This window comes from Octopus bimaculoides, chromosome 1, assembly GCF_046866305.1.
Source record: "Octopus bimaculoides isolate indiv1 chromosome 1, ASM4686630v1, whole genome shotgun sequence".
In the NCBI taxonomy this organism is placed as follows: Eukaryota; Metazoa; Mollusca; class Cephalopoda; order Octopoda; family Octopodidae; genus Octopus; species Octopus bimaculoides.
In genome coordinates this window covers 179,696,332-179,716,474 of record NC_142928.1, presented here as the reverse complement: position 1 = coordinate 179,716,474, position 20,143 = coordinate 179,696,332, and the positions used below count along the sequence as shown (strand labels likewise).

General features: G+C 33.7%; 1 protein-coding gene across 25 annotated transcripts in view; it reads left to right on the top strand.

Annotated features, from left to right (window-relative positions):
* Window positions 1–20,143, top strand: part of LOC106871676 (zinc finger MIZ domain-containing protein 1) — a 459,684-nt gene that overhangs the window by 171,500 nt on the left and 268,041 nt on the right. For all 25 annotated transcript variants that reach the window (XM_089363061.1, XM_089363006.1, XM_089362974.1 and 22 more), the window contains one exon: window positions 11,223–11,394. In XM_089363061.1, coding sequence (XP_089219187.1) covers window positions 11,332–11,394 — 63 coding nt within the window. In that variant the 5' untranslated portion in view covers window positions 11,223–11,331. The remainder of the gene's footprint in view (window positions 1–11,222; window positions 11,395–20,143) is intronic.

Below are 20,143 nucleotides of genomic sequence, written 5' to 3'. Positions count from 1 at the left end.
GACTTGGTGCTGCAATACTGATTACATTACCACTCAGTGATCTGGTTCATGTTGATATTTATGCTCACAAAAAGTAACCTAACTTGTCCAACATGACTCATCTTGCAGCAAAGCCAAGCTATTATAGTGCAAAAGGAAACTTTCTCTTTACTCATGTAAAATCTTATGTAAAAATTTTAATCGGTTGGTTCTGAAACGTGACTGGTGCATTTACTCTAAGAACAAGCTACACTTGATGTTGTTTAGTGGCGGTGTGGTAAGTAGCTTGCTTACCAACCACATGGTTCCGGGTTCAGTCCCACTGCGTGGCATCTCGGGCAAATGTCTTCTACTATAGCCTCGAGCCGACCAAAGCCTTGTGAGTGGATTTGGTAGACAGAAACTGAAAGAAGCCCGTCTTATATATGTATATATGTGTGTGTGTGTGTGTTTGTGTGTCTGTGTTTGTCCCCCTAGTATTGCTTGACAACCGATGCTGGTGTGTTTATGTCTCCGTCACTTAGCAGTTCAGCAAAAAGAGACCGATAGAATAAGTACTAGGCTTACAAAGAATAAGTCCCGGGGGTCGACTTGCTCGACTAAAAGCAGTGCTCCAGCATGGCCACAGTCAAATGACTGAAACATGTAAGCAAGTAAAAGAGTAAAAGAGATAAATGTCTCCTTGGCCTCAAGAGATGCCTTAAAAACTTGTGTTTAGTTCTGATTGAACAGCATAGTGTGGATGAGAAATTTCACCTCCTGGATTAGATTTCTGTTTACTGTAGGTAACACTCCTAGATAACTAGATACCTATTCACAACAGCTAGGTGAACTGAAGCAATGTAGAATGCAGTGTTCTTTCCTGAAACAAAATGAAATGCCAACAGTAGATTTGAAGCTATAACCCATGAGTAGGGAGTGTAATATCATATCCATTTGGCTGCCTTTCTCCTTTACTAACCATGTAGAAGAATCAAAATTCCTTACACCACTGAGATAACCTGTGTAGGAGAGAAGCTATAATGAAATAATGAATATTTTAAAATAAGCTATATTGAAGTAGTATGTAATAGAGAGAACTTTTGGTTCCACAATACACAATTTGCTAATGCCAAAACTAGTACAGACACATGAAGTGCACTCTGCTGATGCTTGACGGCAGGAACTGCACTGCACTGAATTTTATTGTACTACTGACTTGGTTAATAAGGCTACAAGTATTGCACACATCTGTACTAAGCTGATATGAGTAACCTCCACTACATTTTGGCTTTTGTGATGAACCAATATGAGTAACTTGTAAATAGTTGGTCTAGCTACGAAATTTAGCTGCTAAATCATCATGTTACATGTTACCACCTCCCAAAAAGAGGGTTACATTAGATAATGTAACCTTAGCTACATTTTTTAATATTTTAATAAAAGATGGGATAGTCATTGCCAGAATGTCTCTATCATAGGTCTGCTCAATCAGAGCTGACCTGCGTCTAGCAACACAACTTTCATCTTTTCAGGTTGTCAAATTTTTGTCTAGTTTTGACAGTTTCTGTACAATAAAATGTGTGTTAAGTTGGTTAAAAATGTTAAAGCAGTGTATTATGTGTAAGAGAGAGATATGGAGAAGTGCATCAATCAGATTCCTCACAAGAGTATAACATCATGGAAATATATATTGACTTTGTACAACTCTTCATTGTTTTTTTTCTTATTTTTCTTTCTCCTGTTATTGTTTGTAAACTACTCTGAATCACAAGAACAGAAGTTGTTCTGTGCAGGGAACAGACAAGGCTGTGAAAGATTAAAACTCAGAAATGATTGGACAAATAGCATTAACAGGAAATAACAATATCAGGAGCTTAGTCAGGAAACAAAATGGTTGGTTTGTGTAACTAGGTCGAAGACAAGTCATTGGTGTGCTTACGTTTTTCACTATGAGAATGAGAGGCATATAGTACACACAAAGTTAATTCATATCAATCAAGATGTCATTGAGAAGAACTGTGTTCAAAATGATACAGGAATGCATTCTCTACTGAGATAGTGAACAGAGAGAGTCACAGGGTTATCACTATAAGAGTTGTTAAATCAACATATAAATAGGTTAGTGGAAAACTTACCCTCACATTTTAGTTAGTTACCCTTACATTTTACTTAGAGGAGCTGGTACTTAAGGAACACAAAATAGAGCAACTAAAAATCTACTAGTGATAGTTGTTGAAATATTGAAAGCATTAGAACCTTTGATAGTACACCACTTATATGCTGAATTAGGTTGTGTTGAGAGATTTTAATCCCAGCGGTGCACTTGAGAGGGCAAGTTACAGAAGCTTCAAACTGACGGAATTTAATTGTAACAGTGGTTGGATGGCTTATAGTGAGGTTAATACAATGCTGTTAGGTTGGATAAACTTCAGTTTGGGTTTGGAACAGGAATGAAGCCACAGGTCCATATTCCTAATGGTCCAACTGCATGAGAAGTTCCTAGCTAAGAATAAAGTACTTTACATGTCTACTAAGAGAAGACTTTTGACAGTGTTCCACATTCTATAGTTTAGTGAGCACTGAGAAAGTTGTTGAATGGCTTGTGAGAGCACTTTGGGCCATGAAGGAGGTTAGGATTCATAATGATTTCAGTGAAAAGTTCTGTGTACAAGTAACTTTTTATTCTGATGACTTAGTTCTCATTGCAGGGTCTATTGAGTAGCTGCTGTAAACATTTCAGGCTTAGAACAAAAATCTGAAGTCAATGGCATAAAGGTCAACATGATAAAAGACTGAAGTAGTAGTTGTAATAGAGAACACAAAATTCCAGCAGAGTCCAGGGAGTGACTTTGTAAAATATGTTGATAGAAACTTAATATTGTGTACTCCGTGCAAAGTTCACCGGGATCTCTGGCCTTTTGACAGGGAAACATTACTTTAGATTCTCACATAGTTTGCTGGCAGTAGTAGATACTTTTCATTACCTAAAAGACATAATTAGTATTGGAGGTGATTGTTATGACAGTGTAGTATAGTAGCCAAGAAGGAAATGGAAGCTGTTCAGAGAGCAGTTATCTCTGTTGATAATTATAACAAATTTCCTACATATTAAAAGCAAACTGTATTCTGCACTAAATTATATGGAAGACTTTACATATTTAAGAAGCTTGGTCAGCAAAGTCAGCATAGTAAAAAGAACATATCCAAGCAAGGCTTACCAAAGCTTATGAACATACACCAGATGTCAGTGAAATGACAGTGAAGACAATACAACCTTAGGACTAAGCTTAACTATCACTAGCAGATCTTTAGTTTGGACTAAGGTTGGACTCTGTAATAGCAATGATGTAAAATCTGTCCCGGTGTATTGCTCAGAATACTGGTAAATGGTAAAGGGAAATATGAATGATTTAAAAGCTTTCCCCATTTGGTGCTTTATGAAAATTTCCTGCTTCCTCTAGTCTAGCTAGTCTCAAATGAAGAGCTGTATCTCCAAACTGTTACAAGTAATATAATCTTTGAAATAAAAGACTGGTGGCTCAGGTAGTTAGGCTAGTCACTCACAATGGACAGGACAGCTTGATAAGCAATATTAAGATAGAGACCATCTGAAAAATGAAAGCCTGGACAATCGAAAAACACTAAGTGTGGAATAGTTGAAGATGAGTTGAGAGAAATACATCTTACATGGAACAAAGTGTAGAAAGTTGCTGAGGACTGGTCTGCATGGTGTCGTATTATTTAAGTCTTGTTTTCCAACTGAGAAGAAGAGAATTGAAAGAAAAACAAAAAAATGTAATATTTCTTATGAGTATGATACTGCAAAAATGCTGAACAGAGATTTGTCGAGACAATGATAGTGATTAGTTATGTATGGTTTTTAGGATGAGTAATGTTATCTAGCATAGAATGGACAGTGCAAATTTGGTGAGAAATTAGCTAGACTGAAATTGTATGCAAAAGAAGTAGCTAATTTGATATGGACATGTAATGCAGATGGACAATACCTTCTGAGTGAACACTGGAGATAACTGTATTCAGTAGATAAGAAGTATATGTGAATGCGTACACATATGCACACACTCTCCCCCCATCTCTCCACACATGCTATGAAATAAATTAGCATTAACTTCATCACTATTAATAAAGTAATGTTGTATACACTTTGAGAAACATGGGTGAATGACCAGTTGTTACTGTCAAAAATTTGGATAAAATCTATAGTTATGATATAAAATATATTTTTACATTGGCACAAGGTTATAAGATTCTTGATGAGATATATAAACAATTACATTAATGGTCGTTGTTGTTGTTGTTTAATCCTCAGTCAGTCCTAATTGAACGAACCTATGATCAAAGGGATTCAGCCATGATCATTGATCATCCCAGCTTTTTGTATATCAGGGACTTTGTTTAGTTTTTGTATTTCATTTCTTTGTTTTCTAGTAGATTGAGCAACTGTTAGACTTGCTCAGTTTATCAAAGCTGGAGGAATAAAAGGCCACATCAATCCCAGTAAGATTGAAATTTAGAGAGGACTGAGATGTAGAGTGGTGAAACTAAATACTGTTTGGCATTTAATCTGACTTTCTACCATTTCTACCAATCTAAATACATCATCATCATCATCATTGAGTAAGAGAGCAATGCATGCCATCAAAGAGACACTGGGGTAAAATATACAAAGCCCAGTGTACCCATCATGACTACCCGTCTGATAAGGGTACACCAGGCACATGCATCACAATCATATGTGCGCAACATGGTGATCTCATATCAAGGTAAACAGTGCATGACCTTGAAGGTGGGGTTTAGAATTTTCTTCACATTGAGTAACCCATCCCGCTCTAAAGGTCCCTGAATAAGGGTTATTTAAGGATGTTGAATGAAACACCCATGTTTCCAGAGGTGAATTATTGAAACACCAAAGAATTCCTCTGAACACATGGCTATGATGCTCCTCCACTACTTCTGCTCATGATCAGAGATGCACGTATCGTCAACCACCAAGGTACATGCTCAACTGGTTAAGATCAAACAAGTGACAAGCAAATCTGTGGTATTGAGCAGAATATTTGTTGTAGCCTATCTTTTATACCAAGACAAAACATGTACATGATAACACTTCCAATCAGTTAAGATCAGAAGCCATGAGAGCCACTGTCTGGTACTGCATCAGGGCATTTATTGTTGTTGTTATCCATTTGGCTCTTAAACATCCAGCTTTGGAATCTGATTTAAAAGTACTTGGGTTGCTATTTCTAGCAGGTAAAGCATGGCTGTTTCATGCCATCTTGGTTGGTCTTTGTCAGATGACGTCAGAGATCAAGGGGGAGATAAATGATATTTGCTTCATTAATTTTACATTAAGATAAGAACTTTGGGACAAATTAGCCAACAGTTGGAATTCAATTTGGGACTGGAACAATAGAATAATTGCATTACAGAATTAATTCTCATCCATCCTTAACCTATGATCAAACCCCACCGGGCATATAGTCATTATAGACATATTGCAGTTGTGCTATTTAGCTGTCTTCAGTTTTGGGCCACTGGCCTAATTAGCCCTCCACAGGAGCTAGCTTAAAATCTGCACACCATGTGGACTTATAAGCTAGATAATGATAATCATTTTAGCATCCATCCTGGCATAGCTTGGGTGAGGTTACAGAAAGCAGTCTTTTCCTTCTTATCCATAGGATCTAAGTTTATTAATTTTTTACTTGAATACCTCATCCCAAGTTTTTCCTTAAGTCAAAATACTTTATATGAAAACTAGAAGACAACTTATGCTGATTTTAATAAATTTACAAAGTATCTCTTCTGGATGAAGTATAATTCATTTTAAGAATCTAATCATGAAATGATTTTTAGTAGATGTATATATATATATATATATATATATATATATATATATATTTGACAATTCAAGTAACTTAGTCATTGGTACATATTCTTATCTTTTGGCTGTTTCCAGGCCTTTTTAATGCGGAAAAGCATAATTCTGTTTTGTATATTATATTGTATATAATAGCTATACTGTTCTTTCTATTTTTTTAGGACATTTATTTATTTATTTTTAACATATATCCTGTTCCTATTTCAACCACTGCATTGAGCCAGGTATTTCATTATTCATTATAGCTGCTATGTTAGTTGTTATTGAATAGTTTCAGTTCTGGTTGGATAGGCAAAGTGGGACATTAGTATGTGGCCTTGGCATGAACGTGATCAACAGACTCAACCCCCAGTTGTTTCCTTTTATATATATACATTTGTTACTGGTACTTTTGTTGCTACAGCAGGAGGAACTAGTTGCCAAAGTCACCTTTAGCAGAAAATGAATAATATGACCCACCCTTATTTTTATTGTTGACATTTCTCAGTATTTTTTTCCCAACTGTAATCAAATATGTAATTTGGGAGGATCTCTGTGAACAGTAGTTTATTAGTTGAAATTTTTAGAATTTGCAGTATTGTAAACATTGGTCTCTTAATTGTGTTAGTAATCTTATTTCAATGGACACATTTGTTGGTATGCACTTGTAACATACATACATGACTGTTAACTTCATACTATCACTTTAACTTTTGATAAATAAAAGAGCTTTTGTTTAAGAAAGGATTTTAAAACTATTTTTAGCTGATTAAAAACAAAAACTGGGTATAACAGATAATGTTTGTCACTGGGGGTGTCTTTATTCTACTGATTACTTCTGTGTAAAATGTTGTCAGAATCTTCTACTACTAACTTGTTGCTAAAATTATTATTTGTCCTTTTTGGCTTTGAGCCAAAATCTATACTTAATTTTCTGTTTTTATTGCTTTTTATTGTGTTATTCTATTATTCTGTATATGTTACTATTTGGATTTGGGAGGCATCTAAGCAAAGTTGAATTCATGTTATTAAATTCTATCTTGTGTAAATCATGTGAGGAAAGAAAAATAATTGAAAGAAACCAGATCAAAACACTGGAGAGATCAGACTGGGATTTGGGATGATATCTGGGTTGGGTATGGCCTTTTTCTTTTTGAATGTCTATATAGTAAAAGTGGCTATATGATTAGAGAAACATTAGAATAATGTACAAGGAAAGTTTCCTGTAAATGGCTACTGTGATAGTAGTTATAAAATAAGCATAGAATAAGCATAGTTTAAAACATTGTAGTGTAAATGGTTTGTTATATATACTGGTTGTAAAGGACAAGGCCTTCTTTTGTTTTGATGTTCCTAATTTGATTTGTAAAACAAGACATGTGACTTACTATGTATGATACAGATAATTTAAATCTGTGTTTTATTGTTATAATTTCTTAAATAATTTTTGTACGAGAAGGTGAACATAGAGAACAATATTAATTTATCAAAGGCTGAGGTTATTGTTCCAAAACTTGAATAACTTGTAGGAATTAAAAAATATACATACGTGTGTGTGTGTGTGTGTGTGTGTGTGTGTGTGTGTGTGTGTGTGTGTGTGTGTGTGTGTATATTTATTTATTTATTTATTTATGTGTTTCAGCCAAGTGGCTGCGGTCATGCTGGTGCATGTATTACCTACTTCTGATGGTTATAGCCAAATGAAGAACTGCAGATTATAGATTATAGAAATTTGAAATAGTTTGATTGCCATTATGTTATGTCCAGTTACTAAAGAAGCACAAATGATAGAATTCTTGCTAACTATCCAATTTAGAGAAAATAAATTTTCGAGAATGCTTTTTCACTATTAGTAATATTTATGAAATTTATTAATATATGAAAGGCTGTAAGAACTTAAGAATGAAATCATTAAATTTACGGAATGTTTTCACATGGCTGGATCAATTGCTTCTAAATAGCTGGGAAAATGATATCTCTCTGGCAAATCAGAAATAAATTACTGTTTTGTGTTCTGCTGTTCAATATATTGTACACATAGTGTCATTCTGAACATTGCCAAAATTACATTAGGGAGACATTCAATTGTGAGTAGCTAGATTAAGATGAGCTGGCAACTTTAGACATTTGCTTGTATTCTTGGAACAGATGCTTTAGGCTTGGTATTTCTTCTGCTTAGTGATGAAATGGCCAAATAGATAAAGGTGTTGAATGATTTGTATTTGAATTAAGGGTTCAATCCTGTTGCAGATATTCTTGTGATTTTGTCTTCTAAGTTTAAAAAATGAGTTGTTCTGTTATGAACACATTGTCATTAAAGAAAAGTGAAGTTTATCTCCTGTGACGTACACCAGCAACTCACATATTTGTGTTTGAATCTGCCAGAATGTATTATGAATACACATGCAAATCATTGTGTCTTCTCAATTGTTGGACAGTAATACATAAAAGAATTTCTTGCGAAATTTTTAAGTGTAGTACTTTAACATTCTAGCTCAGGGAAATTTGTCTGTCATCCACTTAAAGTTATAGAAAGTTAACCCTCTTCACTTTCTCCTTGATGTTTACGAAAATATCAACAATCTCTATAAAATTATTTTTAATCTATGTTACGGCTGAGAGAAGTAAAGAAACAGTTGTAAGACTGCTTATAGTTCTCTGACTATATTTCATTATATAACTGATAATTGAACTATAAAATGGAATTGGCACGTTGTGCGCACGCGCACGTGTGTGTGTGTGTTTTCCTGTTCATATCAAAAGTTCTTTTCTGAACTCTTGCTGATTAAGGATTTTAAACTATAAATGGCTCTCTTTTCAGTTTCCACATTGAGTGCTCCAATTACTGATCAGTGAGATCACTCACTGGATTAGCCTATAAGTGACTAAGTTCCATGGGCATGCATACTATTAATGTAATTTTCAAGGAGAATCCTTTGTGACAGTGTCTGACTAGGCTTTTTGGTTCTTTTCAGATCCTTACAAGGTTAGGGTTGACTTGAGCCTGTGGTAAATGACACTTGCCTAAAACTTCACACTATGGGATTGAATCTGGAATCACATAATTACAAACTATTTGGTGAATTCTGTGTCATTTCCTAATAGATTCTCTGTTAAACTAATGTAAGCACCTAGTATACACATGTAATTTATGCACTTTTTTTCGCAAAAACAAAACTAAACTTTCCAGTATTTTTTTAGAAATTTTTTTTTTGTTGAAAAATGACTTACGGGAAGTTGACTCATTTAATGTCAGAATAGGTTTTTACAGAAAAAATATAATGGAGTTGACTTTTATTTATGCTGGACGGTATAATGCTTACTTTTTCTGTATAAATTTACTAAAACCATTAAATGGTTAACTACTTTTTGAAGTTTGACATTCGTTCTGGTAATCATGGTCCGGGCCATATTTTTCATTGCTTGGAGTTTCTACTTATCGCAATGGAGCCCAGCAATTTTCTTAAATAGATCGGTTTTTCTCCGTTTAGGAATCTAGCTTGCGTTTGTACCAGGAAGCTATCTGCTCGCTTTCTCCACATTACGACAATGCCTCACCGCCAATATTGCCACTATCAGCTCTTACTGCATCTAACATCGACAAAGACATCATAATTCGTCCTTGCGCATGTAAACTCACTAAATGAATATCGCACAGTGTTCCTACAGAAACTTTCATTTGCCTTATACAATGTTTAATGTCATTTCACATTCATGTTGTATTATGCAGCAATCTTATGTTCTCTTCATAGAACACTTGTAATGTATGTATTACCAGTTCTTTTGGTATAGTAGATTTTTGCTATTCTTGTTTATGTCTCCTCACAGACATGTATATTCTAACAAGTCACTTCTTAAATTTCGCATCTCTCGTGTTCAATAGACACTGAGGTAAACTTGCAAAGCTGTTTTCTCCTTTCGATTTTTAATGTTTATTTTAGCAGGTTACCAAACTATCAGTTTGGTCTCCTGGCTAAAACAGTAATGACAAATTTTAAAGTTTGCTTGACATTTTATAAGTGTGAAAGGGATTAACACTTCGATACTCAATATCAAAGGTTCTGGCTAGAATAGGTAGAAAATCAGAGCTTGAGACAAGAAGACACTTTCGACCAATCAGAATTCTGTTTACATAATCAGTTTGATCAGTCACCTTCTTCTATTGGTTGAGTAAAGTGTCATCCAAGTTGATGTTTATTCGTAATTAAACTTATTTTGCAACACTTGTGCATATTTATCATCTTTGTTTTTGTTGATAAGAATTATTAACAACTTTTCCTGTGATCGTGAGTTGAGAAGACATACAGCAATATGCTAAAGATGAGACATAATCTCTTGTGGGCAAGAAATGTAAAATAAAGTTTATCATAAACAACACAAACACTTCGTAATTCAATAGCTTTCAATGTGATACCTGTTAAACAGATATTATTTTTATTCAATGAAAATTTAATAAAATCAAATCATAAGTAAGTGAAATTTTGCTAAATACAAACTAAATTGAAAACCTTTTTCCCCTGACCATATAGACAATTGCGAAAACTTTTGGGTATGAATTTTACACGAGAAGAAACTTTTTTTAAACAATTTTCATCCTGAAAATCACCTGTGTAAATTACACTGGTGCGCAAATTACATGGGTTTTTACAGTATATATATATATATATATATATATATATATATATATATATATATATATATGTATATATATGTATATATATATACATACACACACACACACACACACACACACACACACACACACACACATGTATGTAAGTATATGTGTGTATTGTGTGTGTGTGTGTGTGTGTGTGTATATATATATATATATATGTGTGTACATAATTCAGTTTTATTTTTTGATTAATGCATGCATGTTTGTTTTTGTTTTCATTTAGTATATATAAATGCAATCATGGCTATGTGATTTAAGAAATTCGCTGTACAGCCATTTGGTTCTGGGTCCAGCCCTACCACATGGTACTTTAGCAAGCGTCCTATGTTATTGTCTCGGGTTGAGTGAAATATAGTAGACGAAATCTGCAGAGGCCCATCATATAGTGTGTGTATGTGTGTGAATATGACTTATGGTATTAAAGTATGTAAAAGTGAGTAACTCTTTCAAGAATCATAATTCAGATGAACTTAACCATTTGATAAATAGCTATTGATAGTATATGTACCTGACTAAGTACTTGGAGTCAATATAAATGGCTAAAACTATTGACGCTGGTACTGCAGCATAAATACAGTTTTATGATGAAACAAGTAAAAGAGTTAAAAAAACGTTAAAATTGTGACTAAAAGTATGATTTACATTTTTTTTGTTTGTTTTGTATGATCATTTATTTAGTTTTATGTTTTATTTCTCTTTCAGTTACCCTTGTAGAGTGGCTAACATCCTCTCTAGTAAATATTGGATTGAATGCCAATGTATAACCCAGGTTTTTCATGACTGCTAACTAAGCTATACTCTGAGACCAGCCATGATGAATGAGATGGAAAGGCACATTGCTCAGAACAATGACAGACTGCAATGTATCAAGCAGGTAAGTAACTTGATTTAGCTACCGTTATCAGGTATGAAAATGACAATGAAGAGATGTAGTGTATGTTGGGGACATGTGCGCATAAGAACATTTAAAAAGTTCTGGGGGAAATCTAGTTAAAAGAGAACTGGGAAAAATTATCATTGAAAGCGAGGTATTTGGAAAATGCTTGATGTGTGAAAAATATTATTGTAAAATGCTTGATTAGGAAATAACCTGTGTGACAAGGTCAAAGAAAATTCTGTAGATAAATTCTTAGTTGATTGACTAAGAAATATTATTGTTTATGAAAATATTTTACCAGTATTGAGTGAATAGTGCTGTTCTAAGAAAGTCAACCATCTAGAAATGATACATGACAGACAGACATCCATTGGTTTTTCATGTTAATATGAAAGTCTTATTCTCATCTAAAGATCAAGCTCACTAAATTATTTCTAAATATTTAGACCAGAGATATTTGTTATGCATTAGATTTAGCTTTTCTGTATCTTTTTTTTTTTTTTGGTGGTCTTATTTTTTTTCCTTCTCCCTTAATCCAGCATATTTATCTTCTACAGAAGATTATATTCTTTATTGATTTGATTTTCACAGATACATTTCATACGTCTAAAAATAGCAATGATTTAGCTGTTAAGAAAAATATTGATTTTCCTTTGTTCCTGGTTTAAAACAAACATAAACAAAAAAGATCTAAATCTTGAAATGCTTTGTAAAAATACCATACAGATAGTATGTGGCTAAAATCTTTGTTATAAATTTGTACTATTCACAGACTAATGGTATAGATTTTTAAATGGTGCTATGATGAATAAAAGATTTAATAAAGGTTTGGTTTTGTAGATGGTTATTCCTGAGAAGGTGGAGGCGCAATGGCCCAGTGGTTAGGGCTGTGGACTCGCGGTCATAGGATCGTGGTTTCAATTCCCAGACCTGGCGTTGTGAGTGTTTATTGAGCGAAAACACCTAAAGCTCCACGAGGCTCCGGCAGGGGGTGGTGGCGAACCCTGCTGTACTCTTCCACCACAACTTTGTCTCACTCTTACTTCCTGTTTCTGTTGTGCCTGTAATTCAAAGGGTCAGCCTTGTCACACTGTGTCACGCTGAATATCCCCGAGAACTACATTAAGGGTACACGTGTCTGTGGAGTGCTCGGCCACTTGCACGTTAATTACACAAGCAGGCTGTTCCGTTGATCGGATCAACTGGAACCCTCAACGTCATAAGCGACGGAGTGCCAACAACAACAATTCCTGAGAAGATAAAACAGTAGTTTTGTTATGATTTTGGTTAAGAAATGTTATCAAAAAACAAAAAAAGAATGTGCTGGTATAACTGATCCTTAAAGAGATACAATTAAAAATCCCTTTTAGCATTCTCCAGTTGTAAAAAGCAAATAGATTGATATTTTATTATGATTATATTGATGGCCAGTATGAGTGTCATATTTACTGCTTTTCTTTGTGCAGAACAAAAGTAGTCTATGTTGTTTGTTTATTTTCTTTTTGTTTTGTTTCCAACCACATAACCTGGTGAAGTTGCTATCTGTTTATATGCTTAGTCTTTACAATCTGTTAAACTCAATCAAATCATATTAAAAAAAAAGATTCTGTTTTTTTTCTTTCATTTTTGAAACTGCTCCTCAATCATCTTGTTTTATTTAATTTGCTAACAGATGGCTGAAGTCTTCAGGGGTGGTGGTGAGGTGGTGTCAACTGAGAGGATATTTATGAATATAGTCTCTTTAATGATGAAATAGTTCTATAGTCAGGGTATATTTCTGATTGGACTATTACTGTTCATTATATACTAGAAAAATATGAGACAAAAATCTTATCTTGTCAAGGAGCCAAAAGACATTAACTTTTGTCAAAATTGTATACCCTACAACATTTGTAATTGTCAAAGGTTAATTGACTTGCTTCTTCAGTAAGTGTAAAGTAAAAGAGGAACCCTTGCATCAAGTTAATCTTGCGTAAGTGAAAGGTCTGCTGAACTATCTGTTGCAGCCTCATTCTTCTTTTTTTTTTTTTTTAGCTTGTTAGATTTTGATTCTTTTCTGTAGTATACTGAACCTCATATTTCTTACCTAGTTTTATTTGTTGATATTCAAATAATTTATATCACGTAACATGTCATAATTCTTTTATTATTTATTGTTCCCCCCCCCCCCACTTCACAAACATCCTTGTTCATGCATAACTGCCCACCTCCCAACTCACTTGTCTCACATTCACAATCCATTTTTTTTTATAGGCTGCCTTCATTAGCTAACCTTTTTTCTTATTGTGTAATACTGCTCTAACCTGATAAACACACTCTGGTTTGTAGTTCAGCTGACACTGACAACATGACACTTAAAATGAATTTTTCAAACTATTTCATGCTGCTTAATTTTAGTATCTAGCTAATCAATGTTTGCTATGCCAATTGTTTATATCTCTTCTCATCCTTTCTTCCACAAAACTAAAGTGATTCTGGATGTTTACAATAATCAATTAACTTGTATCATCACTGCATCTGAGCAAAACCTGTTATCTGCTATTAAATCTAGTGACAATAAAGTCTCAGTTGAGTTATATAATAATATGATGGAAAATGTTAAAATCGAAAAAAATAAACATAATGAATTCGATGAAATTAATAGGGAAGTGACAACTGGAAAAAGATAAGGTGGCAAGATAAATATCCATTTATGCATTCCTTTTGCAAAATGGCAGGAAATTTTCTTAGAGATCCTGATGAAATTAACAGTTTTTAAGTTGAAATAAGACATGAATGAATCAGTAGATTTTTTAAGTTCTACTTCTTTAAGAGACTGGTTAAAACTACTATCATCAAATTTTATATCAGTTCATGAATTTTTTTTTTTTTTTTGCCTCATTTTATATGTATGATTGTGTGTGTGTGCATCACAGTTATATTCTACATAGTGAAATGTACAATATATTTTCTAGTCAGGCAGAAGTTGATTACGAAGAATATGTCCCTCTCTGGCTTAATAAGTGGTAAAAGTGCTTAATTCTACTATGAACCCCCAAAGTGTGTTAGAATATTAGGATTAAAGATAGTCACAAAGTATAAAATAAGGAAACGAAAAAATTAAGTTCATTGACATCAACAAATAATTTCAGTTCATCTGTTACAAAACTGATGAACATGTGCTTTCTTTCTGAACAATTCAAATATGTATAGAAAGTTTATCCATGTCCTTGGCATTGACAAATACTTTTAGTTCATATGTTACAGGACCCAAGGTTTTCTTTCTTTTCCTGGCGGTATACTTATTCTCACCACCAATTTCCATAATGCTTATCAGCATATACTTCCTTTGTAGCTAAACTATATAGCACCATTGAGACAGTCTCATTCTTAGACTACCTCTATAACATCACTCCTAACTGCCTCTAGAACAGAACTTTAAAACCCAGTGGTCATAGTCTTCTACTTTTAGTTCCTCAGTAGACAAACACCTAAATGTGTCATAGTATATGACCTCCCAGCCATTGTAAAGATGCCCTTATGAAGTTGGATGACCAAGGTAAGAAAGCTCACCAAATCATGAAGTCAGCTTCAGACCACTGCTGCCAGCACCCTCCCTGTATATACTTAGCTGTATTTAACAGTTTGTCCAGCTACTGCTAGTGATCTTTGTATCCTTGGGTAAAAATGAAAAACTAATTTTACTTCTATAGCCTGACAGCTATATAATACCCACCTAGCCACTGTTTGGGACAATAAGTTTCCTTTGTATGACACTCTTCTTTTTTTCTAGAACAGTAAATTGTCCTGTTAACTACCCATCCCAACATATATCATGGAGATAACTTCATGCTTAACTCAAAAAATACCACTGTAGTATCTCTCCATCTACTTACATAGTTTAACAGCCTTATGCTCTGCTTTTGAGAACTCTTGAACAGACCATAGTCCACGTAGAGTGGTAGAGATTCCAATTAAGGGCAACTGACTGCAAAATTATGCCTAAAAGTGGTGGAGACAGACATTGTATATTGTAGTGCAGGCAGCCTGTCTCAGAGAGCAGCAACTCCAAGTAAGAACCAGCTAAGGAGGGTACTAACTTTGCATTAGTATTGATACAGGATAAAGAGGAGTCTGTAATCCTCCTCGCTTGGACAATCTCTCTTGTGTCAGGAGCACAACAAAATACACCAAGTCCACAACACCAAAGCTGATTTATTTTCTCTGTTGCTCTGTGTTTGTGTGTGTGTGCACACGTGTGCACATACACATACATGCAAGATGGGATGGAGCATGCCAAACCCTTTAACTCATGCCAGCATATGAAACATGCAGAATTGTGGTGTTGGTGGTGGTGCTCAAACTTGTTTTCATGACAAAGAATCCACATTAACTTAACATGTAACTTTCATCTTCAGCCCTTCAACCTTTCCATCTAGTGTTTGTATAAAATTGTTATATTTTTGATAACAAGATTATTTTACCAAGATTATCACCTGTAAAGAAGACTGAGAGAAGCCAATGGACATAAAAAAACCCCAGCCAGAGTTATTAAAAGCGATTGATACTTGTTTGATATTGAAAACAAAGCTGGCATAAACTTTCAGTCTACTGAAGTCCTAAAGGAAGTAATACCAAGTATTGTAAAAGATGTAAGTCAAAATAAAAGAATGATAAAATGCTAATGGATAAATGCTGTATGGCAGTTTCAGCTGAAATATTGATAATAGCACCAACAGTAAGAGAGCAAAAATCTATGGACATATCATGAATAGTTTTAGAGTGGTGTGGAATATTTACTTTTTAAGGTTAAGAAGAGCAGGAATTTTGTGGGCGATCTCTCTCTCTCTCTCTCTCTCTCTCTCTCTCTCTCTCTCTCTCTCTCTCTCTCTCTCCCTCCCTCTCTCTCTCTCTCTCTCTCTCTCTCTCTCTCTCTCCCCCCTCTCTTTCTCTCTCTCTATCTATCTATCCTTTTTTCTTTTAAGTGCTGAAAGTGTTTTTCATCCTTGCACCCAATATGGTTCTTGAGTGAATAAATAGATTTTGCAGATTAGCTTGCTCTTTCAAAGACAGTTATCTGCTTATGTTGTTGTTTGCATTAATTTGTTAATGTAGCTCTAGGATTATGTTTTCTTCAAATTCAGCTGCTATTAAATTAATTCAGACAGATGGTGATGTACTGAATGATGGGCACAAAGAAAAGGGGAGATAATTTTAAGAAACTAACAATTAATTTAACACGAAATTGAATTTTCGTACTTAGGGGAGAATATGTTCTTTGTTGGCAAGCAAGTTAACAGCTATGAACATATTTCATTTTTCTTTTTGTGTTTTTGTTTTGCTGTCCTCATCTACAAAGCATAGTTTTCTTAAACCTGCTTTGATCAGTTGGCAGAGGTTTTTACAAATAGAAAAAAGTTATGAAAATTCATGATTGAAGTATATATTTTGTATATGCATATATTTTAGTAGGCTGCAATATTATGCTAATCATTGAAAGCAGAGCTACTCAAGGAATGAAAGAAAGAAAGAAAGAAGTATGGAAACTAGTTATTGCGGATTTTGTAAAATAACTCAGAAAGTGTTCAGATTATTAATAATTTGATATCTGGCTTGTTAGATGCAGTCAACAAACTAAGTTAACTGGTTTAATATTTGACCACTGGTTTTCAGACATTAGTCTAATTTTGCAATCTACCTACTTGATTTTTTTGCACTGAATAGAATTGAAAAAAAAAAAAGAAAGAAAATCAAAAAGAATTTCTTTACCCATATATTGTATATCATAGTAAAATTTCATTTACTAGAATAACTTCATCAAACTTGTTTTTTAAATACAGATTCATTTATATTTATATTTTTTTGTGGCTGGTTTTTATGTATATATTTTTGAAATCTTCGCTTGCATTTTATTGAAAGCTTATTTTCTGTGATGTTCATGAGAACATCATATATTAAAAAAATATTTTAGTCGCATTCTTTGTCAAATATTAAAATGCTTGAATAGATGTAAATAAGAATTTTCAAAGTTTTTTCCTTCTACAATCTTACCTTGTTTAATTTCAAACAGGTTTTCTTTTTTGTCATGGTTTAGTCAGAGGAAGAAAGAGCATTGCCCATGACTCTTTACAAGACCTCTGAGACTGGTTGAAGCAAATTATCCTTAGACTGGAATAAAAGCTCAGCTGTTTGCAAATAGACTTTGTAAATAGACACCCAAAGGCCTAAGGCAATCGCTTAACCCATTAGCATTTAAACTGACCATATCTAGTCCAAATATTCTACCTGTTTTGTATTCAAACTGACCAGATCTGGCTTCTCACACTGACCCTACACTATCATTCTAAAAATAAATAGAGATATCACCAAAATTTCAAAGCTATGAGACAAGCATTATAAATTCAAAATAATATAAATAAATAAGCATTACAGGTGGCTGGGTAATCTGAATATTAAAGGGTTAAGTCTATATCCAAAACAAAAATGATCTCTCTGATAGGCTCCTATGTAGTTTCAAAGTTCATTAACAAGGTTTTGTCAACCTGCAGCTGTGGAAGAATACAGCTGTCCAGAGTGTTGCACAGTGGACCAAACACTCAAACCATGTGTAGTTGCAAAGCAAATTTTTAAAATCAACCTCAAGTATACAGTTCTATATTTAAGAGATGAGGAATTATTTACATTATTTACACTATTTACATTTGACGGATATTTGTCCTCATCTTGTTTGTTGTTAACACAACGTTTCGGCTGATATACCCTCCAAGACACCTGACGAAGGCTGGAGGGTATATCAGCCGAAACGTTGTGTTAACAACAAACAAGATGAGGACAAATATCCGTCAAATGTAAATAGTGTAAATAATGTAAACCTCAAGTATATTACTGCTACTTATTTTATTAGTCCTTTCTCTATAGGAATGAAAGTTGTCATTCTCAGCAAGATTTGAACTCAGAATGTAGTGCAATGACATTCAATGATGTAAGGCAATTAGTCTATTTCTACCAGCTCCAGCTATATTTTTAGAGGAGAAATAGGATTAATGGCCAGTGAGATTTACATATTATAAATGTTGATAAATAATTTTCATATTTCTTTGCCATCTTCTTTTTCATTGTTTTTACACTTTTACTTTTAATATACAGCTGAAATAGTAAAAATTTATTTCTGTATGCAAGGGTTGTCTAAACATCTTCTATGAAGGAAAATAAACTTATATTTTTCTCACCTCTTTACACTAATTTGCTTCTTCCTCACTCATATTTATTTAATACCTTCACTAAAGCCAGCAAAATTGATTCACAATCTCTCATTTGCCTATCCTATGAGTCTATTCATTCATCCATTTGTCTGTCTCTATGTAGTTTCATTGTTTAATATTTACTAAATTTTATTTTTGATTTTTCCTCATTTTGTCCTTTCATCTTTTCATTTTATTTTGTGACCTACTTTGTGGTTACATTTTTCTCATTGTGTTCCTTGTACTTTTCTTATAAACGGTAGTTTGTTTCTTCTCTCATTTTTTTTCTTCCTTGACAGATCAAGATATTCAGTCTGTCATTATCATAAATCCTCTTGGAAGTGTTGGGGGTTATTCATTCAGTAAAAATAGTAGTTTTAAACTGTTAAGCGATTAGTACTCAGTTGGCATATTTATTTCTGAATAGAAATAAATAAATAACCAAAGACAAGTAGTATATCATTATTATTAATATTATTATTATTATTATTATTATTATTATTATTATTATTATTATAAGTAGTAGTAGTAGCTGCAGCAGTAGTAGTAGCTGCAGCAGTAGTAGTAGTAGTAGTAGCAGCAGTAGTAGTAGTAGCAGCAGCAGCAGTAGTAGTAGCAGCAGTAGTAGTAGTAGCAGCAGCAGTATATTTTGAACTCTAGGTTGATAAAATTTTCCAAAACAAGGCTTCTATCTTCAGTAACACTGAATCGAGTCATTATGATAGTGTTCCTATTCAAACTTTCTAATGCTTCATGTTTGAATGGCATTAAAAGTTGTCATTTGATGATTTATTTAATTTGAATTTAATTGCAACATGTTAAGGCTTGTCTTTTCAATATAAATACTTAAGATAAGATTCATGGAAGGTACAAATGTTTCTAAATTATTCTACTGAATTCCTCTTGTATTATTGCTCAAGTTTCCTTCAAAATCCTCTCCTATTAAAAATATATCCAACTTTATTTTAAATAACTAATACATACATATACATATGTGCTTATGTGCGCACGCACACGCGCACAAACAAACAAACAAGAGCATTCAGCCATAGAAACCAGGCTAAAGCCGACATTAGAGCTTGGCACAGTCCTCTGTTTTGCCAGCATGGAAGACAGACTTTAAATGATGATGATAATGACAGACGATGTATTGTGTATTGCAGTAATTAATTGACTATATCTCCTAACCATTTTTTGGTGACATTCAATGAAAACACAAATGTAAACTTAAAAATTAACATAATTTTATTTATTTATTTTGTAGGGAAGAAGGGTCTTGTATGTTGACTATGACCCAAAACATACCTAATCTAGGAAAATTTGGGAATTTGCTTATATGTTGGTATATATGCCATATGTATATATATATATATGCATACACACATGTTAGTCCAGGGCAGTGAATTGACAGAATTGACAGTGAATTGACAGACTGTTGCATGGGCTACCTTGCAGTTTCTGTTCCAGAACTTTCCATTCTGATGTCAATACCTACAACAGAATTTGTACCAAGCTGTACAAGGCTT